The sequence below is a fragment of the Hakea prostrata genome, chromosome 7, assembly GCF_041222555.1.
Source record: "Hakea prostrata isolate BN-2017 chromosome 7, UWA_Hpros_2, whole genome shotgun sequence".
NCBI lineage: Eukaryota > Viridiplantae > Streptophyta > Magnoliopsida > Proteales > Proteaceae > Hakea > Hakea prostrata.
The window spans coordinates 44,143,583-44,168,803 of NC_142606.1; the positions used below are offsets into that span (position 1 = coordinate 44,143,583).

General features: G+C 38.2%; 2 protein-coding genes across 2 annotated transcripts; both read right to left on the reverse strand.

Annotated features, from left to right (window-relative positions):
• Window positions 1-4,037: 4,037 nt before the first annotated feature.
• On the reverse strand, window positions 4,038-5,222 carry LOC149011241 (aquaporin TIP2-1). The gene is made up of 3 exons (XM_089163812.1): window positions 4,990-5,222; window positions 4,641-4,891; window positions 4,038-4,549 (listed from the first exon to the last, which is right to left on the reverse strand). The coding sequence occupies exons 1-3, from the start codon at window positions 5,114-5,116 to the stop codon at window positions 4,181-4,183; spliced, it is 747 nt and encodes a 248-aa protein (XP_089019938.1). The 5' UTR covers window positions 5,117-5,222; the 3' UTR covers window positions 4,038-4,180.
• Window positions 5,223-17,415: 12,193 nt separating this feature from the next.
• LOC149011242 (uncharacterized) lies at window positions 17,416-18,258 on the reverse strand. Its single transcript, XM_089162592.1, has 2 exons — window positions 18,023-18,258; window positions 17,416-17,923 (listed from the first exon to the last, which is right to left on the reverse strand). Exons 1-2 carry the CDS (start codon window positions 18,256-18,258, stop codon window positions 17,416-17,418), a joined length of 744 nt encoding a protein of 247 aa, XP_089018718.1.
• Window positions 18,259-25,221: the final 6,963 nt, after the last annotated feature.

A 25,221-nucleotide genomic window follows, 5' to 3' on the forward strand; every position in this document is an offset into this window, starting at 1 on the left:
TTAGGTCAGTCTTTTTAATGAATGCAGATGATATGAACGAATGAGATGCACCCGTATCAAATAAAACAAATGCAGGAAAAGAAGCGACTGACAATGTACTTGTGATCACATCATGGCTTCCATCTTGCTCAGTACTAGAGATACTGAACACTCTACCAGAGGGAGGAGCAGGAGCACTCTTCACCACTAGGATAGGCTGCTGGATAGGCTTCTTCGGACAATCGCGAGCAAAATGACCGGACTGCTTACAGTAGAAGCAAACAGGATTGCTTGGTCCTACCGGAGCAGCTGCAACAGGAGGCTTCTGAACATAAGGCTTAGGATTCGCATTCACTGGCCTAGCACTTGCATTCACTGGTGGTCGATTCCCGCCATACTGAAACTGACCAGGCTGTCGAAAACTAGGGCTTTGACCTATACTCCTAGGCTGAAAAGCAGGAGTGGGATAGGGTGTAACCAACCCGTGAGAGGACATGAGAGCTTCCCGTTTACCATATGTGGATAACCGATAGGGTTGATGAGTCCGTATTCCGAGTTGGTCGGTGCCATAGGATACGCTGACTCTAGTGCGAAGGATACCAAAAAGGATCGTCAGGGACAAGGAATGGACGCATCTGAAACTGAGATGATATAACTGACTAGATGACTTGCATTGGGCTAGGCTTTTCCCTGACATGCGCCGGTACTTATGCCAAATGGTTGTGAGAGAGTGTGTTGACTAAATCCCCTACCATGGTTTGATGAGGACTTTACTCAATTACCCGGCAGACCCAAGATGCCAGGATGGCTGAGGGGGAGTGAGTGACCTACCCAAAGAAGTACGGTGCTATGACTTAAAGCATGTCTACCATAGAGACCAGCATACATAGAGTTTAGATGCATTCATATTTTATCTGTTTCATAGTGCATTGCATCATGTTATGTTTTGTCACATGTTATCTATAATGTTATGGATTAACTTGCTTTACTGAGTTTCTTCGAAACTCATTCCTTTTTTGTATATTTTCTTGTTAGATTATCCTGCAGGTACAGATTATTATGACGAGCAGTACAGTGAAGCGCAAGCCGATGAAGCGTATTACACGCAAGGTACTGGTGACGATCAAGATTATTCTGATGATCCCCCGGCGGATCAAGCTGCATACTACTTTTGAAAACAACATAGAGTTAGAAAGGATTCATTGGGTTGATGAAGTCCACACTTATGAAGACGTTATCTATAGACTAGAAGACTCTTGTTCCTAGTTTATTTCTTAGTGCATTTGTTTCAGTTGTAATTTCCTTTTTGACTTTCATACTGCGTTCCGCTATGTTTGTGGAGTGAGTTTCCGCCTCACTTTACTTCTTTTGATATCTTCGGATATCTGGTATCATTTTCCGCACTCTGATTATATTATTTATTCATTTCTTGAGTTAAACCTTTTGTTTATAATATTTAAACCCTGATTATTTCCTGTTTATGATTATGTTATTGTATATGTGGGAGGATGATTTCCTCGATACTTGATCTTCGGGGCTGTGGATCACACTCCCGGGTATGCCAGTTAGGGTACCGGCTGGGGGGATGTGACATAGGGGGGCTCGTGTAGTCGTAAGGCACTTGGCCGAGTACCTTATGGTTGGACTGGTTTGCGACCAAGTCGGGTTGGACATGGCTCGTGTGAATAAGTACCCCTAATTAGCTATGGTCGGGTTGAAAGAGTCACTGTAGAGAGACTAAGTCAAAGAAGCAGTTAAGGAAATAACCACCCAATCGCTGCTGCTTAGATATGGGGGAGTAACTCTTGGAGCAATGGTTCAATTAGAGTCAATCAAGGGAACTATTGTAAGTGAGAACATAATCCCAAAGAAAACTAACGTCACATCCAACGGTCCAAATTGATCAAGTGAGCGAGATATGTAAACAGCTCCAGGTAACTTCTATATAAACCTGGTTCTTGGGAGTCGCCAAGGTATTTGCAATCTCCTACGACTATTGCTTTTGATTTGAGAACCTTATTCAAAGCCTTTCAACTGTTGTGTCTAGACTAACTTGATCGTCGAGCCTCTCCAACTCTTTTGTGATTGCAAGTCGTCCAAGTGGTTTGGCATCATATCCAAGTTCTAGACTCAACAGATTGGCATCGTCTGTGGGGGAAAAAATTGAACTTTCTTGAGATGAGATCTTTTATTGTCTCTTCTGTGGGGTGCTGATCATTCAAAGAAATCGAGTAGTGGATACAAGTTCTGGAGGCAACACTACCTTATCCCCTAAAATTTTTGAAATTACTAATCTTACCTTAGATTTTGACTGAAGTTATGTTGCCCCCTTGCCATCATTAATTAACTGATTATGTAAAATGTTTGTGTTTTTCAAAAATCCCAAAATATCCCTTAGGTTTGTTATTATTTGTCCATCTTATCAGAGTTGGACTTTTTGAAATCCAAAATGACTAGAATATAAGGGCAAATTAGGGTAATATGGTTTGTTGGCTTCTTAATTCTAACGAAGGGATAAATAAAAATTACTCATCTAACCTTGTTAGTCTCTTAATAGCATTAGAAGTGAAGGTGGGTCAATCGTAATTTCATAAATAGTAGGATTCGATCACCAATTGAAATATGGCACGATGGGGCATTAGTAACTATCCTAGATTTTATAATGGGTTGTAAAACCATATACCCCAAGTCCAATACAAGATTCCCATTGGGCTGAGGCCCAACCCAAATTTCATTCATTAATGGGTTTAGACAATTTTTCGACATGGGCCTTGTGATACCTTGAGCTTCTCTTATTACGAATTGTTAACCGTTATTATATTTTATGGCCTGAATCATAAAAAATAATTCTATTGTTGGCCTACGGCCTACCATAAATTCAATTATGGGTCTGAATAATCCATTAGTTCTCATAGTAAGCCCACCTTACTAGTGAACCTCTTAAGGCTTAATAGTGGGTTTTCTATACAATAAATCCCAAATCCATGTGTAGTTTCTTATGGGCCTAGGCCCAATTTCAGATTTTAATTATTGATGGGCCTGACATTTAAGCTAATCAATATGGACCTTACATTAGTGATATATCTTTATTGAAGTTGGGTCTAAAATGAATTATGTTAACAAAAAATTTCGCCCTTCTCTTATCCACACAAATAATAATAATAATAATAATAATAATAATAATAATAATAATAATAATAATAATAATAATAATAATAATAAAATATAAAATATAAAATATAAAAAATAATAAAAAATCATCTGTCTCCCTGTACTTATACTATCTATTTATTCTTGCTTTACTCTCATAAATTTCAATTTTACCGGTGATCCAAAAAAATTGAACTATTACTTCTTTTTCACCTGATATTTCACAAGGGGCCCATAAAAATGTTGCACAATTCCAACATTTACTTGGTTCGACACATTGAACGTATTTGGCTCCTCTTTGGAGAAAATCACGATTGCGAAATGAGTTATAGATCTAATTCGAGGGTACTTATTAATTAGATTTATCATAGTCATTGAATTAGAATATTTCATGTAGATGAATTTTACAACTCATTGAGCACTCATTGAGAAAACTCTCCAAGGAGAGGATCCAAATTCCACATTGAAAAGTATGTCCCAAAAGAATTAAATAAAAGAGCTTTTTACATGAGTCCCCTCCATTTTCATGAGAAACAAACTGCACCCCCTTTAAAATCAAAACCTTGCCAATACCTTCTCCAGCGTTAACCCGGTTACTTAGGAATGTTAAATAATTTTAATATGACCATATTACCTTCCAATATGATGTTTGAACTTCATTTTCAAGAACTTTTTACATGAGCTCCTCCATTTTCATGGGAATCAAGGTGGACCCCCTCTAAAATAAAATTAAAAAAACCTTACAAATACCCCCAAATGAAAATGGTGGAGGGGTTATTTGCAAGGTTTTGATTTTAGAGGGGTGTGGTTTGTTTTACATTTTCTGTTTCCCATGAAAATGGAAGGCTCATGTAAAAAACTCTAAATAAAAAGAAAAGCACACAGTGACATCAAGCAGCCCTCCACAAAGCATAAAGCAAAAGAAATTCCACAAGAAAAGAGACATTTCACAAGTCACCGCAGATAACCCAAACCCAAACATACAATGATACATGGTCCCAAATCTGTGGACAAGCAAGAATTTCATTAATTGGGTCTCATGAAAATCAATTTAGAAATCGCTGGTGAGAGGAGCATGATCAGTGTTCATGAAGATGTTGCCATAGACAAGTCCGGCAAGGCCTCCACCGATGAGGGGGCCAACCCAGTAGATCCAATTGTCTTTGAAGTCACCACTAGCAACAGCAGGACCAAAAGAGCGCGCAGGGTTCATGGAACCACCAGAGAAGGGACCAGCTGCCAAGATGTTGGCACCCACAATGAATCCAATTGCAATAGGTGCAATGGTTCCCAACGATCCCTTCTTAGGATCTGCAGCAGTTGCGTACACTGTGTAGACCAAAGCAAAGGTTATCACAATCTCCATAACAACTCCTTCAACCGCTCCAACCCCAGCAGTCAAAGAGTGGGTTGGAATTGCCTGAAAATGAAACCATCGTATCAGTACATAATCAAATCAACCGACTTGATAAATGTAAGATCTCGTTACTTGTATGTAGTTCTAAGCTTACCAAGCCACCTGTGACTGCCTTAAGGACGAAACAAGCGACGATGGAACCAAGAAGCTGAGCAATCCAGTAAATGATTCCAGTGAGAACGGTGATCTGCCCACCAAGAGCCAACCCAAAGGTCACAGCTGGGTTAACATGCCCACCAGAGACGTTAGCAGCAACGGAGACTGCAACAAAGAGAGCAAATCCATGGCAAATAGCCACGGCTACAAGCCCTGCTGGATCTAGTGCCGCATTGGATGTCAATTTATCTGCAATAAGACACAAACAAAGCATGTCGGCTTCATCATCAACTAACCATTTAGGGTTGAAGTCAGAAGTTAAGAATTTAATGGAAGGAGCTACTAACTGTAAGCTATTGCTGATCCAACACCAGCGAAGACAAAAAGTAGAGTTGAGATGAACTCAGCAAGATAGGCTTTGAAGGAGCTAAGGCTGAAGGAGTCGTCGAACCGCCCGAATGCGACTCCGGCCATCTCTGTTAGTTTGGAGCTGAAGCAACTCTTAGATAGTGAGAAAAAAGGGAAAGAAAGATCAGATGAACACAACTGGGTCTTATCCCATGAGAAGTGACAAGAGCTAATAGATACTATATATAGAGAAATATGTGAACGGAGTTAAATAAGATTATGGAGATGGTCCCAGCTGAATGCTTTGATGGAAGTGTCGCTAAGTTCATTAATAATTTAGCCATGTGAAGTAGAGGGAGCTAAGAAGATGAAGAGGTTGTTCAGTGGGGTCAATACCTGAGTGGGATAATGATACAAGAAAATAAAGATAGCTATCGTGGAGTCCTGACCCCATTTGGGCCACAGAATGCACCGACTATTTCCCTAAAGAGTTAAGCGTTGTAAGTGATTTATTTAGTGAGTGGATAGCATTTGCGAGTCCATTGCAGTAGATGTATGTCTACGTTGTATTGTTTTCACGTGTAATTTAAAGGCCAGCAAATGGGGACAACGCCAGCCAGCAAGCAGTGATGGATAGTGAGGAATCTTTGCTGTGTTGTGTGTTTTACTTTTGTTTTTCCGTCATCTTAGGAGTAGGGTAGGATGGCGGAGGGAGCGACAGGGAATCCAAAGCCTCATTGCTTTATTTGATACACGGTGAGTGTAGGTTAATAATTCTATATATCTAAATTCAATTAATTGATAGAGGAAAGATCCTTACCTGGATTTGCTTTTCTAAATATAGAATTACTGCAGCTTAAGTAATCTGGATTTCATGTTCTCGTTCCTCCACCAAAGCTCCACAAGTGTGACTCTACAATTTCTAGGAAATAGAATAAATTCCGCAACCCATATGCCATGGAAGGATGGTATGGAGATCTAAAGCAAAGGGAAGGAAACCCTTCTTGCGTTTCTAGGAGAGAGAGATGGGAGATGGGAGCCGCCTCTTTTCTGGAAAAAATGTCACGCAAGAATAATGTGATCACCCAAGTGATACGGTGGTTACAAATATATAGCCCTATATTTTGTAACCGCCTTAATAGTGAGATTTCAATTTTTCCCTTGGGCATATAATTTATTAATAAAACAATTAATAAATCCCAACATCTCCCACTTGCACTACGACAAATATTAATCTCTCTGTCATAGTGTGTCCCAGACATACATGTATATCCCAGATATATACATTCAATCTCTCTATCATAGTGTGTCCCAAACACACATGTATATCCCATATATACATATATTGATCTCATTGTTATGTATCCTAGATATTTAGACCAATTGTGTCCTAGACACTAACATCCACATGTCATATTGGCAAATGGGTTGTGCGACTGGTGATATACCTACACACGTGAGCCCCAAACTAGGAACCTTCCCAGAATGGCACATCACTTAAAGAAACACATCAATAAGCATTAATATACCACAGTGTCCTAGGTTTATTTAAACTCATCAGACTAAAGGTATCTCGATCCCTCTGAGAGATCACCTTCTTGTCCTTAAAATGTTCACTACTGTAACACATACAGTTGGGGCCACCAAACACTTTTATTGTGTAGTTGAATCAAACCCCTCCTTTCGCCCCAAACCATCACTACACTTAGGATGACTCATTTCCCGGTAATGCCCATTTAGGTCGAATCAATCATGACCATAGGTAACACCTCAAAGTAGCCACATCAATCCTTTGTTCATGATGTCGTCGAAAGTCACTAAGAACACTAACAGACCATAAAGTCCAAGACTCACACAATGAGAGGAGTAGGGATCCATCCTCTCATTTTCAATGATCGCTAAGCACACATAGTATAATATACGTGCTATAGTGGAGCATTTTATACACAATAGAATGTATGTCCCCCTCAACACCATATAGTTCTTAGTCTAGTTGCAACCTCTTGCACCTAGCCCAAATTTCTTTATTGTCACCACCCTAACACCACATAAAGTACTTGCACCTGGCTCCTATAGGCAACATGAATTGTCACATCCACCTAGCCGGTACCCTATCTGGCATACCCGAGTGTGTGATCCATAGCACCGAAGATCAAGTATCGAGGAAATCATCATCCCACATAAGCAATAACATAATCATGAACGGATATAATAAAAGTATATTATTATAAATAAAAGATCCAAATAAGGAAATAAATGATAGTATAATCAAAGTGCGGAAAATGATACCAAATGTAAACATAAAAAAGGAGTAGAGTGAGGCGGAATCTCACTCCACAGTTACTGCGGAATGTAGCATGTAAGTTTAAAAAGAAATACAGCTGTTCTTAAAGGAAGGTAAAGAAATGGAAATCAACTAAACTAAGAGTCTTCTAGTTTATAGATAACGTCTTCATAATAATGGACTTCATCAATCCAACTTAGACGTTCCCACTCCACATTAGGTCTAATCGTAATACGCAACATGATCAATCGCGGGATCATCAATGTGATATTCATTGTTGCCAACACATTGCGTGTAGTACGCTTCTTCAACTGATGCTTTTTCATATTGCCCTTCATAGTATTTAGTACCTGTAGAGTAATCTAACAAAAGAGGTTGCACAAAAAAAAGGAGTGAGTTCGAATGAACTCAGTAAGGCAAGTTAAATCATAACAACATAAATAACATGATTTCAGAACATAACATGATGCAATGTGATATGAAACAGACAATGAATGTATAAATCTAACTTTATGTATGTTAGTCTCTATAGGCAGACATGCTTTAAGTCATAACACCGTACTTCTTTAGAAGTGTCTCATCTCACAACGCCGGTTGGTAGTGGGTCCTTCATCCCTCGGGACAATCCATGGCTGGTGTTTGTAAAATAAAATAACCGCAAGCGCATAGTATCGTGTAGCAAACATGTCACATACTCCCAACCGGTACCCTAACTGGTATACCCGAGAGTGTGATCCACAGCCCTAAAGATCAAGTTTAGGAACGATCATATCCATTTCGCACAATAACATAATCAAAAGCAAGAACAAATCACAACGTTCAAGTAATTTATAATAAAAGTCAAGAAAGGATCTCAGAAGGATCACTAAGAATATCAGAGTGCGAAAACATGATACCAAATCAAAAGACAACTGTAGAGTATAGCGGAAATATACTCCACAACATATGCGGAAGGTAGATCGAAATCTAAGTAAAGCTCTAAGCTAATACAAGTAAAGTAAAAGATAAGTCTAGAAGAAACAAGAGAAATCTAATCCACATCTTCAGTCTGCTCTTCTTCATCTTCAGTTTTCATCTTCTTCACCTTGCCCTTCCTTATATAGACCGTCATCATATTTCAAACCTGCAGAGAAGTCTAACAAAAGATATGGTACAAAAGGAGTGAGTTTCGAAAGAAACCCAGTAAGGCAGTTAAATCCATAATAACATAAATGGCAGGATTTCAAAACAAACATAAATGCAGTATGGTATGAGACAAACAATGAATGTATGAATCTAACTCTATGTATGCTAGTCTCTATTGGCAGACATGCTTTAAGTCATAGCACCATACTTCTTTAGGAAGGTCTCATCACACAACGCCTTTTGGTAGTGGGTCCGGCATCCCTCGGGACATTCCATGGCTGGGGTTTAAGTCACCGCTCTCTCACATCACCGTTTGGTCTAAGTATTGGCGCATGTCAGGGTTAAGCCTAGCCAAATGCAAGTCTTCTACTTAGTTATATCAAGTCAGATCCAGATACGTCCATTCCTCGCCCCTGGCAATCCTTTCCGGTATCCTTCACACTAGAGTCCTCATAGTCCCTGACTACGGACTCATCAACCCTACTGGTTATCCACATATGGTAAACGGGAAGCTCTCACGTCCCCTCACGGGTTGGTTACCGGTCTTGAGCGCCCGTGAGCCCAAGTCTATCCATATGCAACCCTACCAATAAATGGCCCCCACAATGTGATTCTTGTCCTCTCACGGGTTGGTTACCGGTCTTGAGCGCCCATGAATCCCCATTGCTACCACGGGTCGTTCGGTCTCAATACCCCTCCGATTAGGGTCTGACATAACGGGACATCCTAGCCAAACACTACTAGACAGCCCTAGGTATGAAAACCAATAATTCAGGAAGGTGTCAATGGGCATCTTCGGAGAACATCCCATACTATTCCCTTCAATGTCCAAGGACAGAAGTGTCAAAAGGACACCTCTCCTTCCCGAACCATACTTAATCAATCACAATCACAAATCAATCATATCATGTACATTTACAGTATATAGAAAATATACCATAATAAGATCCATCTCATATACAGTTAACAAAAAAAGACATTCATAAACTAAAGAAAGCAAGTAAATAATACTACTGTAATTGAAGTAAATACAATAGTAATATATTCATAAAAGAATCTAATTATGGTAACAAATCTGTAATATTCCAATATAGAAACTAAAATCACACAATCTATGCTATCATAGAAGTAACCATCCTTACCTTATATAACTTGAAGAGAATCTCCAAGGATCAAGGAGAATCTTCCCAAACTTGGCAAGAAGGTCCTAAACAAGTATATATATCATATTAGGAAAGAAACCTAGAAGGAAAGAAACCTAGAAGGAAAGATATCAAAACATCCAAAATAGACCAAATATGAGGTTACTGTCCTCATTGGTCGATTGACTTGGTCTACTGCCTCAGTCGACCAATGAGTCGACCAATAGAGACAATGGCCTTCAAAATCAGAGTTTTTAGAATATAGAACCGAATTTGGTGGTTCTAAAGGGTACTAAACAAGGGGTAAACTACTATGAAAGTATCCTAGTATATAGAGGATTTCAAAACACTAATCAAATCAAGTCTTCAAGTTACAAATTAGGAAACAAAAGTTACCATAATTAGATCAATCATGGTTCTTGAAGAATTCATAGTAAAAATCATGGACAAGAACGATAGGATGATGGATCATTGATTGTGATAAAGAAATCATGAAAAGCATGCATAGATCATCAAGAAAAATAGATCTAAGACTGAAGAACATGAATCTAAATAAGGAAACAAAACTTACCATAAATGTATCGGTCATGGTTTTCGAAGAAAGCATGGTATGATCAAGAAGAAAGAACTAGAGATTGATAGGTTACAACTCTTGTAAAGAAAACACAGCGATTGACTACTATATGATCAATAAAACAGATCTAAGAAGATCAGAATTTGAATCAAAAGATGAACAAAGACAAGATCATGATTTAGATTATGATTCCTTCAAAAGCTTGCAATAATCATGATTAAGAACATTGCATTAGCCATTAATCCTTAGGAAGATCATGAGGGATGAGTAGAGAGATGTTTGCAACAGAGAATGCAGCATCTTCTCTACTGTCTCAGCCCAAAAAGGAAAGAAAAACAGAGATGGATAAGAAGAAGAGAGTGTAGACATACCTTTGATGCAAGAGGAAGAAGATTACTTGAGTTCTTGCGAGGGATCAACCAAAGATGCAAGGAAATTGATTAGAATGGAGTTCTAACTCGTTCCAGAGGCTTAGGAGAGAGAGGAGACGAACTAATCCCGAGATTGGACTTAAATAGAGCAAGAAAGACCTAAATCTGGAAAACAGATCTCATTGGTCGATTGGATTGGTCTACTGGTCCAGTCGACCAATCAGTCGACCAATGGAGACAAAGAAGGTGCATGATTGCATTGTTTTGGTCATAACTTCTTCGTTTGAAGTCCGATTGATCTGAAATTCGAAAGGAAACTTCACACAAACATACTAAGACTATCTAGCATGAATTTGACATCATCCATGGTCCAAAAATCAGTACTTTATAAATTGGGAACATGAGTTTCTAAATTGGAAACAACATGGTTCTCATAGCAAACTCACCATGGATTCAAGGGAAGAATTAGAGAGAATAAGGCTTCTCTCTAATGGAATATCAAGAACATATCAGAGGCAAGAATAATTAAATAGAAAATCAAAAGAATACTAATCCTAGAATGAGAGGAATCAAAAATAGAAACTTACTAGAATGCTTATATCAATGGTCAACATAGAAGGCTAAAATGGCTAGAAAGAAAGGGGAATTGATTCAAGGAGATGAAACACATTGGAACAGTAGTAAAGGCTAAGATCAAACATGTTAAACATTAATGAGAAAAGAAGCTACAGTAGAATGATCATGCTATCCAAAACTCAACCAAAATCAGTGAAGAATTGAGGAGATTCACCATGTGGTTTCAAGGAATGGATAGAGTGATTGGGGGTTCACTCTGAGACATAAAGAGATTAGAGAATAGGTAGCTATAGTAGTGTAACACCTTCTCCATAATCAAAATATCAAGATAGAACATAAGAAGAAGAAAAGAGAGAAGAAGGAGATAGAACACTGAAATCAAGGTCCAACTTCAAGATGTAACATTAAACTAACCTTTCTTCACCCAAAATAGATAGGGTGTCCTGGCTAGGTTTGGGCTGGATTTCACAAAACAAGTCGATCTCAGGGAGATATGCCACCTAGAATTCAATTTCTTAATGGTAATGCGAGAGTGGAATAATTCAATTTTGTAACTAATTAATTAAACTAAACCAACGATCCTAATCCATACATCTAATGCAATCGAATTAAAACGAAAAATAAAGCAAACATAATCAACGCATAAATAAAAGACAGGAAAAAAATGCAAATAATAAAAATAAAAGGAAAACGGAAGTGATCTGAGTGTCAGCTCTGGATCGAGGGAAGGGGAGTATAATAATAATGACTTTGACCGTGGACCCTTTGCCGTAGCTTACAGTCCACCGATCGGGGGAAAGGATATTAAAGGAAAAAAAATTGCAGAAAGGAAATAACAGAAAGTAAATAACAAAGCAATAAAAGCAAAATGGAAACCTTAACCAAAGAGACGCATGACTGTATGCATCTTTGATCAAGGACCCAGGGGAAGGGAGAACAATAAGTAAATGCTGAAATTTAAATCCTAAATTAAGAATATGGAGGGGTAGATAGAAGCGGGAATGGAGGAGGGAGAGAAGATTATTGAAGAATCTTACTTACTTGCATCATCAAAAAAAAAACTTAAATAAACTATTCAAATCTCAACCAACCCTAACAACCAGATCTAGAATAATCTAGATCTGCAATTGCTAGACCCAGAGAGAAAGCGAATCCTCTTGAAACTTGAATTTGAACTTGAAATTGCATTGATAAAACTAAAGGAATTACACTTGCATAAAAGAAAAATTACACAACTTCAATCTTCCTAAACATTTAATCTAAAAGAGAAAATCAAGTGTAAACTAGACCTAAGAGGGAAGTAATATTTATAGAAGAAGGAGAATAATTTACAAACAAAGAAATAAAATAACAATACCTAATAATAATACTAATAATAATAATAATAACAAAAGAGTAAAATAGAAAAAGAAAACAAATAAAGAAAGAGCAAAATTTGTTAGAAAGAGAGAGAGAGAGAGAGAGAGAGAGAGAGAGAGAATGTGTGGAAAAAAAGAAAAAAAAAATTAAAAATACTAACACGTGAAGAGGAAAAGTGGAAAAAAATAAATAAATAAAATAAAACTTAAGATTGAGTTACACGTAGAGAAGGTGGAGAAGAAAGAGAAAGAGTGGAAGAAGGAAAGAAGGAAGAAAAATATATACTTTTAGAAAAACGATTTTGGGTTAATTAAGGAAAAAGAATTAAATAAAATAGTGAAAATAATAGAAAGTGGGAAGAGAGAGAAAAAACTAATTAGAGAAATAAATAAAATCTAACAAAATAAAATCATTTAAAAAAATAGAAAATCCTAGTCTTTGACTACTTGTGGGCCCCAAATAATTCTCAATTACAATAAAGAAAAATAAAAATCATAATCTAATTTTACAAGATATTCTGGAGTTGGCCCATAATTTCATCTCTAACCCATCATGTTTCAAATCAGGCCCACTTTCGCACTTTAGAATTTGAACGGACCTCTTGACGTGTAAAATCGCATGTTTCATACCCAAAACTCCATATATTCGCTAAAGTTCTAAAAATTCATAAAATCTGCAAAAACAACATAAAACCCAAGGTAGCTTCACTCAAAGTGTTAAAAATGCATGCTTTATGCCCTAAGATTTCACACATAAATGTGCTCATCAGATTCCCCCACACTTAGACTAAGCTTGTCCTCAAGCAAAAAATAAAGGAAAATACAAATGAAGGTAAAAAACTAATGCAACAAAATAAAATCCTAATTCACTTTCGTAGGAATCATAGTTACACTTAGCATATGCAACAAGCCTTTAAATCACTAGGTTACCCCTAGAGGACGAGTTTTGTCTTGTGGATGTTTACAGAGAATATACATCCAAAATTCCAATTCAGCTCAAAATAAAACATTGCAAATTTCAACTCTAAAAATTGATAAGTACTTATACAAAATCAATAGCTATGACAATTTTCCTCACCATTGATTTAAGATCCCCCACACTTGAACTTTATTACCCCATATTGATTCTTGAGACTAAGCATATATCTCAATCAAAGATTCACCTTATATCTTTCAAGTGCACCTCTTGTCACATCCACCCAGCCGGTACCCTATCTGGCATACCCAAGTGTGTGATCCGCAGTCCACAAGATCCAGTAGTTAGTAAAATCAACCTCCCACATTCACAATAATATAATCAAGAACAAGACTAAATCAAGGGTAACAATATTATTCAAATGAATCAAAGTAAAGTAACGAGATAATCATCAGAGTGCGGAAATGATATCAATAGACATATAAAATCAAATGTAGAGTGAGGTGGAATCTCACTCCACGAGTACAGCGGAATGTAGTTCGAAAGTCAAAGAAGATTACAACTGATTCTAAAGATAAGAAAGAAAAATATAATCTAACTAAGCTAAGTCTATTCTACTTTGTAAATAACTTCTTCATAAACATAGACTTCATCAATAATGCTCAGACGTTCCCACTCCACAGTAGAGCTAATCTTGGTAACCAGTGAGACCACTCGAGGAATCCTCAAAGTAATCTTCATAGTCGCCAACACCTTGCGTATGTTACGCTTCTCCATCTTGCGCTTCCTCATATTGCGCTTCATAGCCATCAAGACCTGTAGAATAATCTAACAAAAGATGTTTTACAAAAAGGAGTGAGTTTCAAAAGAAACTCAGCAAGGCAAGTTATTTCATAATAGCATAAATAACATAATAACATAAACAAAGCATAAAGTGATATGATATGAGTCAAACAATGCATGTATGAATCTAACTCTATGTATGCTGGTCTCTATAGGCAGACATGCTTTAAGTCATAGCACCATACTTCTTTGGGTATGTCTCAAATCACTCATCCTTGGTTGGCAAAAGGGTCCGTCATCCCTCTTGGACAATCCATGGCTGGGGGTTAACTCACCTCTCTCTCACATCACCGTTTGGTCTAAGTATTGGCGCATGTCAGGGTAAAGCCTAGCCCAATGCAAGTCTTCTACTTAGTTACATCAACTCAGATCCAGATACGTCCATTCCTCCCCTCTCGGGATCCTTTCTGGTATCCTTCACACTAGAGTCAGTGTATCCGACTCTCTCAAATACAGACTCATCAACCCTATAGGTCATTCACATATAGTAAACGGGAAGCTCTCATATCCTCTCACGGGTTGGTTACCTGTCTTGAACGCCCATGAGCCCAACTCTATCCATATGCAACTCTACCCATAAATGGCCCCCACAATGTGATTCATGTCCCCTCACGGATATAACTCACCGGTCTTAAGCACCCATGAATCCCCATTGCTACCACGGGTCGTTTGGTCTCAATACCCTTCCGAATCGGGTCTGATATAACAGGGGTATAACCTAGCCAAACACTGCTAGACAAGTCCTAGGTATGAAAACCAATAATCCGGAAAGTGTCAAAGGGCAACATTGGAAATATCCCATACTACTCCCAATGAGGTCCAATGACAGAAATGTCAAAAGGACATTTCCCAATCCCAAATCATACCTAAACAATCACAAACATAATTCAATCATATCATCCACGACAGATATCTCATCATATGAAAGAGTATAATAAGACAAGATCAAATAAATAAGAAACATACATGAATAAGTATTCATGCATGATCAAGTACACAAGGTAAATAAGGAAATAAGATCTTAATGTACTTGCATCATTCATATCATAATAAAAACTAACATAACAGTAGCAAATCTAAGTAGTTCCCAAATTAGAAACTATATCTATGCAATCTATGTTAATATGGTAACAACCTTCCTTACCTTAAATAGATTCGAGTATATTCCGGACAGACAAGAGGATGAATCCAAAGTTAGCAAACAAACCCTAGAATAACATCACATAATCATTAGAAAGTAGTCCTAAAAGAATAAGCATCAATTGAATTGAATCGGACGAAGAAATCAGATTCTGTTCTTGCGGGTTGATTGGCTGGGTTGAGTGAGCCAGTCGACTCAGGCAATCTGCCCAAGAGCAAATCCGGATCCAAGAATAGAATCTTGATCCGAAACCTATGCTACACAATCCAGAATGCGACGAAACTTGGAGAGAATATAATGTCTAACACAGTAGTCCAAGACTAAAAAACATATTTTAGACATCAAACAACCATTAAAACTATTACTTACTAAATTGGAATCATAGTTTCTATTTTGGTAAAAAATTATGGTTTTCATTAGAAACATGCTATGAATGAAAGAGATGAACTAGAGATGATAAGATCTCATTCTAGTACAAGAACACAGTAGATCAGAGGTATGAATAATCATAGAGAAGCATCTATAATGCTAGAATGAATCAAAATAGGAAATATTATCATAGTTTAAGAAGAAATCATAAGAATCATGTCAAGAATGAATGAGATGATCATAGTACAAGAGAATGAAAAGAGATTGTAAAGATATGACTACAAGGTTGTAGCATCTTCATCATAATCTCAGTTCAGAGATGAGAGTGATCATAGAAAGAATAAATCATTAACATAAAGATAAATTACTAACCTTTAATTGAAGAACAAGAGAGAGAGAGTTTGCAAGATTGCAAGATTAGGTCTTCTTCTTCACTCTTGAAGGCTTGGAGATGGTTTCCCTTCGTTCTCTAAGTGTTTTAGAGGCTAGGGATACTAAAATCACGAAGTCATGAGGTATATATAGCAAGATACTCAAAACAGAAGATTATGTTCGAGTTCAGCAACTCTAGGTCGATTGGCTAGGTAGCATGGCCTAGTCAACCCAAGCAGTCAACCCAGGCTGTCAGCAAAGCCAAAGATAGGGATTTGAGGGTCTTCCACTACTCGGAATCAAACGAAACTTTAAACACATATACTTTAACATACCTAGCATGGAAAAATGGCTTTAAATCATATCCCACCAAGCTCTAAGGTCATCAACTAATCTTCTCTTCATCAAGGTGCAGTCTCTTCTCTATATCCAACATTGTCTTCAAGTATGGGGCATCATCTTCAATCTCCATAGGTTCGGAGTTGAACACTATGTCTTCTACTAATATGGCCCATAGTTGACTTTCACTTCTACTTCGAGTCTTCGGACCTACAGACAAAGAGTATCCGGGTCAAGGTTAGGGCCGGGTTTCATACCTCTCCTTTAAGCAAAACCACTAATAGAGTAAGAGGACCAAGGACTAAGGTTTTGAAGTATTTTTGACCAAACATTTCTACCAAGGCATTGATGACACTTGCATTTATTTATTTATTATTTTTTTCTTCTTTCTTTTGAGTAGTGAACTCTACTTTACTCCACTATGGTTGGCTTGAATAACATGGTGGAGCAAACACCAGAAACCCAAGTTACTTTGTAGCTTTGCTTTGCATATGCCCACATAGACAGTGATACGAGAATTCTTTTCAATAATATCATTCCTAAGAGTTTCGATCAAGTCACCTCGATTCCTGAGTCGGAGTGCCCTGTCTAGTTCCAAGAAATTCAACTTTTACTTTCTACTCTTTTTTTTCTTCTTTTTTTGAACTTTTGTCATGCCATACAAACAAATTGATCTCAACTCCAAGCCAAAGAACAAGAACCCACAAAACCCATAGATGGTCCAACGCCTCAAGTTAAGGGCCTCTTATTTTTCTAAGGAAATTCTTATCTCAACATGCATACAAGTTACCTTCCTCTCAACAGGGTTTTTATGTGTTCATGATGGGTACCAAAATCACTCTCATTTCACACATCATAGCAATTGAAATAGTATGTACACTAACTAAAAGCCAAAGTTAAAATATCGAAGAAGCCAAAGGTATTCCTCCCTCACTTAAGTAATGCAATGTCCTCAATGCATGCATGAAAAGAAAGACAATGACAAGGCAAAAAGAGGGCATTACCTTGAAGTTTCTCAATCATCAGTGTAAAAAGGCTCATAGAGATCTATGACCTCTACACTATCAACACTTGGCATTTCAAGGAAAGGCTTTAGACGTTGACCATTCACTTTGAAAATTTGATTAGAATGAGGATCAATTATTTCCACAGCACCATGGTTAAAAACACGGTGAATAATAAATGGACCTTCCCATCTAGATCGCAATTTTCCTGGAAACAAATGCAGCCAAGTGTTGTACAACAAAACCTTATCACCAACAGAAAATGATTTCCTAACAATATGCTTATCATTAAAGGTTTTAGTTTTAGCCTTGTAAATCTTTGAGTTTTCATAGGCTTCATTTCTAAGTTTCTCCAACTTAGATAGTTGGAGGCGATGGTGGATACCCGCATCGTCAAGATCAAAATTCAATTTCTTGATTGCCCAGAAAGCCCGATGCTCCAATTCAACTGGTAGGTGACAAACCTTACCATACACTAAGCGGTATGGAGATTGACCCAAATCAGTCTTATATGCAGTTCTGTGGACCCATAAAGCATCAACGGTTCAACCAATCCTTACGAGTGGGGTTGACTGTCTTTTCTAAAATCTGTTTAATCTGCCTATTGGAAACCTCTACCTGACCACTCGTTTGCGGATGGTATGCGTAGCAAGCTTATGGGTGATTCCATATTTTTTCATCAAGGCCTCAAAAGGTCGATTACAGAAATGCTTGCCCCTATCACTAATCAAAGCACGAGGAGTGCCAAAATGAGAAAATATATTTTCCCTTAAGAACTTGACTACCACTTTGTGATCATTTGATTTACAAGCTATGGCCTCTATCCATTCGCTCACATTATCGACAGCCAACATAATATATATATATATATTCCCATAAGAATTAGGGAATGGTCCCATAAAATCAATACCCCAAACATCAAAATTTTCAACAATTAAAATCGGATTTAGGGGCATCATGTTCCTTTTGGTCACTCGACCAAGGGATTGACAAGCCTTGCAAGCTCTACAAAAAGAAAAGGAATCCTTAAATATTGTAGGCCAATAGAACCCACATTGAAGCACTTTTTCTACAGTTTTCCTAGGCCCAAAATGACCCCCATAGGCATGATCATGGCAAAATGAAAGAACAGACATTTGTTCATGCTTAGGTACACAACGCCTAATGATTTGATCTGCACCCATTTTAAACAAGTATGGATTATCCCAGAAAAAATATTTCACTTGTGAATGGAATTGATATATATCTTGGGAGGACCAATGGGATGGGGTTTCATCAGTCACAAGATAATTGACAATATCTGCATACCAAGGTATCATATCCACTAACAACAATTTCTCATCTGGAAATGTCTTTAGAATTGGATGCTCTTCCTTTCTAGAATTAGAAAGGCGGGATAGATGGTCTGCAACTAAATTTTCAGTTCCCTTTTTGTCCCTAATTTCTAAGTCAAACTCTTGTAGCAGCAAGACCCAACGAATGAGTCAGGATTTTGCATCCTTCTTCTTTAGCAAATATTGGATGGCGTAATGATCAGTGTAAACAATTACATGACTACCTATCAAATATGAGTGGAACTTCTCTAATGCAAACACAACAACCAAAAATTTCTTTTCAGTTGTCGTATAGTTAAGTTGTGCATCATTGAGGGTTCGACTTGCATAAGAAATCACAATGGTCATCTTATTTAGCCTTTGACCTAGAACTGCCCCTAAAGCATAGTCAAAAGCATCACACATTAACTCAAAGGGTTCTAACCAATTTGGTGCTTGTATTATAGGAGCGGTGGAGAGCTTCTCTTTCAATAATTCAAAACTTAGTAAGCACTCAGAAGTGAAATGAAAGGGGACATCTTTAGCAAGTAATGAAGTTAACGGTCTAGCTACCTTGCTAAAGTCTTTTATGAAGCGGCGATAAAAACCAGCATGTCCTAGAAATGATCTAACATCCTTGACACTTTTAGGTGATGGTAAATTAAAGATGAGATCAACCTTAGCCTTATCAACCAAGAAGGATGAAGGCTGGAGTGTGTAGAGCTTACCCCGCTCCCATGTGGTGAGGGATTATATAAGTGAACCATACCTAAAAGGATAGCATGCTGCTTAACCTTTGGATGTCGATTGGTGAGATGGAGGGCAAAGACGACTCCTGCCATTCCTGGAATCACGGCGTAGTCCAAACGATAGCTTCAGCCACCATGAGCGTTTCATCTAGGTGCCTTATCCCTAGTCTTAATATGTCGGAACTTCCTGAAGTAGACATGGATCTTGTCGTCCCAAGGCTCAAGGAGATCTCCAACCACGCAATATCTCTGAGGTAGCTGATTCTTCTTGTCACATCCCGCCCAAATACACCCAGCCTATACCCTATCTGGGTTACCCAGGGAAGTGATCCACAGCCCAAAAGATCAAGTTTAGGAACGATCATATCCATTTAGCACAATAACATAATCAAAAGCAAGAACAAATCATTGTATTCTAATAAGTTAACAATAAAAGTCAAGAAAGGATCACAGAAGGATCACTAAAGAATATCAGAGTGCGGAATAACAAGATACCAAATCAAAAGACAACTGTAGAGTATAGCGGAATTATACCCCACAACATATGCGGAAGGTAGATCGAAATCTAAAGCAAGCTCTAAGCTAATACAAGTAAAATAAAAGTCTAGAAGAACAAGAGAATCTAATCCACTTCTTCAGTCGGCTCTTCTTCTTCTTCAGTCTTCATCCTCTTCACTTTAGGGTCATGCTCTTGAAGCTTCAGATCAGCATCTAGCGCACGATCCCATCGACGAATAAGACGATGCCGGCTGCCATCAATAGGAGTCGTCAGTACAGCCCAAATCCGAGTGTTGGCTGCCTCGCTGTTCATTACCTTGTCCAAGGACATCCAGAGCTGTACCATGTACGGAAAGGTTCTCCATGCTGGTGCACGGGTTCTCTTTCGTACCTGAAATGTCATCTAAAAACAAGTCCCCCGAAGGGTAAGCTCAAAAGAACTTAGCAAGTAATCCAAACACAATAAGCATTTTCACATGCATTCACAAACAAACATATATGCAATGATATGAAACAATATATGCAAATATGCTTCTAACTCTATATATGTATGCTGGTCTCTATTGGCAGACATGCTATAAGTCATAGCACCATACTTCAATGGGTAGGCCTCAATCACACATCATCGGTTGGCAAAGGGTCCTTCATCCATCTTGGACAATCCATGGCTGGGGGTTAAGTCACCGCTCTCTCACATAACCGTTTGGTCTAAGTATTGGCGCATGTCAAGGTAAAGCCTAGCCCAATGCAAGTCTTCTACTTAGTCATATCAACTCACATCCAGATACGTCCATTCCTCGCCCCTGACGATCCTTTTCGGTATCCTTCACACTAGAGTCAGCATAGTCCCAGACTACGGACTCATCAACCCTATAGGTCATCCACATATAGTAAACGGGAAGCTCTCATGTCCTCTCACGGGTTGGTTACCGGTCTTGAACGCCCATGAGCCCAAGTTTATCCATATGCAACCCTACCCATAAATGGCCCCCACAATGTGATTCATGTCCCCTCATGGGTTGGTTACCGGTCTTGAGCGCCCATGAATCCCCATTGCTACCACGGGTCGTTCGGTCTCAATACCCTTCCGAATCGGGTCTGATATAACAGGGAATATCCTAGCCAAACACTACTAGACAAGTCCTAGGCATGACAACAAATAATCCGAGAAAGCGTCAAAGGGCAACATTGGAAATATCCCATACTACTCCCAATGAGGTCCAAGGACAGAAATGTCAAAAGGACATTCCCCAATCCCAAATCATACCTAAACAATCACAATCATAATTCAGTCATATCATCCACGACAAATATCACATCATATGAAAGAGTATAAGAAGACAAGATAAAATAAATAAGAAAACATACATGAGAAAGTATTCATACATAATCAAGTACATAAAGTAAATAAGGAAATAAGATCCTACTGTACTTACAACATTCATATCATAATGGAAACTAACATAACAGTAGCTAAATCATGCATTCATGTCATAATACCATAAGACATGTAAATAGGCATATTGTGAGTTGGAATACTCACCTCGTAATCAGAACTTATAGTCTTCAAATAAGAAATCAAAGAACAGATCCAAAATCACCTAAACAAGCTTGACCAAACATGTATAGGTCATAAGAAGTGATTCCAAAAGATTGGAGTCGAAACGGATGAAAAACAGAGTTGCTGTTCTTGCGGGTTGAGTGGCTGGGTTGAGTGCTCCAGTCGACCCAGGCAATCTGCCCAAGAGCAAATCCGGAAATAAAAAGAGAATCTTGATCCGAAACCTATGCTACACAAACCGGAATGCGACGAAACTTGGAGGGATTGTCTAACACAGTAGTCTAAGACTAAAAAGCATAATTTAGACATCAAACCACCATTAAAACCATTACTTACTAATTTAGAATCATAGTTTCTATTTTGGAAAACAAGACTTTCTAATTTGGAAAACAACATGGTTTTCATTGAAAACAAGCTATGAAGGAAAGAGATGAACTAGAGATGATGAGATCTCATTCTAGTACATGAACACAGTAAATCAAGAGTAAGAATGATCATAAAGATGCATCTAATATGCTAGAAGAAATCGAAATAAGAACATGATCATAGTTTAAGAAGAAATCATGAAAATCATGTAAAGAATGAATATGAAATCATATCTTATAGAAAGAGAAGAGATTGTAGAAGATATGATTGCAGAGATGCAATATTTTCCTCACAATCTCAGATCAGAGAAGAGAATGATCATAGTAAGAATGAATCAATAGCATAATAGATTGAATACTAACCTTTGATTGAAGAACAAGAGAGAGAAAGCTTGAGAGTTGAATGTAGATCTTCTTCTACACCAAAAGGAGGCTTGGAGATGAGTTTCCTTCGTTCTCTAGGTGTTCTGGAGGCTAGAGATACTAAAAACACGAAGTTATGAGGTATATATAGCAATAAGGACCTAAACAGAAGATTCTGCTCGGATTCTGTTTACTTGGGTCGAGTGGGTGGGTAGCATGGCCCAGTCGACCCAGGCACTCGACCCAGGCTGACAGCATAGCCTAAAATAGGGATTTGAGGGCCTTTCTCTTATCGGAATCAAACGAAACTTTCTACAAACAATTATAACTTACCTAGCATAGGAAAATGGCTTTAAATCATATCTAACCATGCTCTAAGGTCATCAACCAATCTTCTCTTCATCAATGTGCATTCTCTTTTCTAAATCAACCAAGCTCTTCAAGTAGGGAATTCCATCATCAATTTTCTATGGGTTTTCGAATCTACACTAAGGGAGAGGTCCGACTTGACTTCCTAGGACCTTCTAAACATATCAACACCATACTCAAGGTCCAACTTCAAGGTCAAACATCAAATAAGTTCTTCTTCATCCAAAACAAATAGGGTGTCTAATTTAGGTTTTGGGCTGGATTTCACACTTCTCATGGAAAATGGGTCCCAGTATGTTGACTCGTGCCATCTAGATTGTCACAAAGCTCGCTGGGGATGATGAGTTGTCTCGGGTATTTGGGGCCTCCTCCATACAAAGGAACCCTAGGCCCAAAGACGAAACTGAAGGAAGCCTAGGCCCACCGAACACTCTGGATCCCTCCCAGGTACCAATTTCGGGGTCCAGTGGGATATAGTAATAACACTTACAATTGATTATTTGTTGTTACAATTAGTTCCTTACTTTTGACCGTTTGTTGTAACAATCAATTCTTCACTACTTATCGGCATTGTATAACAATCAGTCCCTCACTTTCAAACATCTTTTGTAAAAGTTAGTTATAGGTTGCTGATTGTTTGCTAAATCGGTCATTTGCAAACCTTTGAAGCAACGGTACAGAAAAAGAATGAAACAAAGTGAGAGGCTGTGGACAGGGAAAAGAGTCGAGTCGATCAGGCTCGATGACCAGGAGAAGCAAAACGAAATAAGGATTTGGCCGAAAAAGAAGCAAGGCTATGGATACCATGACCGATCAACATCAACAAAGAAGAATCATTCTAAATCACTTCGGGTCAACGGGGCCTTCAAGCATTTGAAATACGCTAGGGTTGTAAATGACATAGCGTTCCTGATAGAAAGTGACAACTTTGCTGTATTGTTCACTGGTCACAATCTCACTATTTGACTGTTACAAATCTATACCATCCATCGTGGAAGGGGCATCGCCATCCTCTTGACTTAGAGTGATTGCATTTCTACACAACCATGGAAGACTTGGTGTTTGAGATCCCACTTCTCCTTCAATGTTATATTGTGATTTTTATAATATATAATCTTAGCTTCCTACTTCAATGAATAGTGGGCTTAAATTTTTCTTCGCGTAGCCAATCATAGATGATTCTTTCATAAAAAGGACTGTACTCTATGGGCTGCTATTCTCTTCCTCATCCTGAAATGGTGGCTTTATAGCGGCCTCCCAATATCAATACAAAGGTGGCCTTATGGCGGCTTCTCATCATCATCAAAATCGTGGCTGAACGGCAGCCTGTTCATCACAAAGTGGTGATATGCATACATAATGAGGAAGAGTTTGCTATGAGCAAAAGCTGTTCTCTTCTTCTTTTGCAGCTCATTTGATCTCCTTGACAAGAGTACCATATGGAGTTTTCTAGTACTTCCCCCTTGTAGAGGTTCCAACATTCTAAGATGTAATTTCTGATTGGAACCCTTTTAGAAACTCCTTTCTTTCTTTTGTCATTCCAAGATGCTGCCGCTTATCATAATGCCTCTTATAGCCATTATTTTGTTGGGCATTTTTAGCATTTTTAACATGGCTGAATCTCTTGATCATATTCAGCCTAACAACTACTATTTTTGGTGGAAGGCCCTTCTTTAGTAAACCTCTTGGACCTTGCGATGGCATCCTAGGATAGCATTCAATGTTGTCTCTACAAAAAGACAGAGCTCTTGCCATTTACCCTTGGTTTGGGATTGATCGATTAGCATTTTGGCCAACTAATAATGGTTGCTAACTTCGATCATTTACAGATTGATTTTTGGCCTTTTCCTTGGCCACAAAATATTGAGATTCCCACAGTGCCATGGTCCACTAAGTGTCCCCAATCAACTCTTGTGTAGATGGTTCACTTGTGATGGACCTTGTCGATTGCCCCTTGTTACGGACTAATCGCTTACATTTTGCACACTAATGATTATTGATGTTGACTATTTGCAGATTGACTGTTGGTCTACACCAATATCTACCTTCGGCCTTCAGCCTCTACATAAATTTGAAAAGCATAGCATGTAGGTTCTCGATTTAAACCATTTATTTGTTGTGAGCGGTCTCTATTGGAACATGTATGCCTCTTACCTCTTTAGTAACGTACTCAATAGTTGGCGGAGAGTATTGCAACATGTTCTTCAGCCATTCTACCATTATATCAATGGTTTTCATTCATCCTATCATGGTATTCATCAATTTGCCATGTTATTGATGATTTTTAACCATTCAATCATGGTATTTAACAGTTTTTCTGTAATATGCATTGATCCTGTGGTGAATGGCTTCTATGCCCCTTATCGTTTTAGCAAAACACTCACTGGTGATGGATTGTCCCACCAGCTATGCCAAAAATGTTTTCTCAGAAACTATGGTTAACATTATTGATTGCATAAGTGTGCCAAGGCCTTAAATCGACGCAAAGTATCTAATCAAGCTAACAATGAGCTCTCTCTGCTTCGATGTATTAGGGACTTCGATTCCTCTTGGAAAAGACAACAGAAAATTCATGGAGTCCGTTGGTGGTGGACTTGAA

What these genes read in the sequence shown, in the direction of transcription:
- LOC149011241 (XM_089163812.1), bottom strand. Translation starts at nt 5,116, where the DNA reads ATGGCCGGAGTCGCATTCGGGCGGTTCGACGACTCCTTCAGCCTTAGC. An exon ending in TGGATCAGCAATAGCTTACA is followed by an intron (nt 4,892 to 4,989) that starts GTTAGTAGCTCC and finishes GTCTTATTGCAG; the next exon opens with ATAAATTGACATCCAATGCG. An exon ending in AGGCAGTCACAGGTGGCTTG is followed by an intron (nt 4,550 to 4,640) that starts GTAAGCTTAGAA and finishes TTTCATTTTCAG; the next exon opens with GCAATTCCAACCCACTCTTT.
- LOC149011242 (XM_089162592.1), bottom strand. Translation starts at nt 18,258, where the DNA reads ATGTTGGCTGTCGATAATGTGAGCGAATGGATAGAGGCCATAGCTTGT. An exon ending in ATCCGCAAACGAGTGGTCAG is followed by an intron (nt 17,924 to 18,022) that starts GTAGAGGTTTCC and finishes ATGGGTCCACAG; the next exon opens with AACTGCATATAAGACTGATT.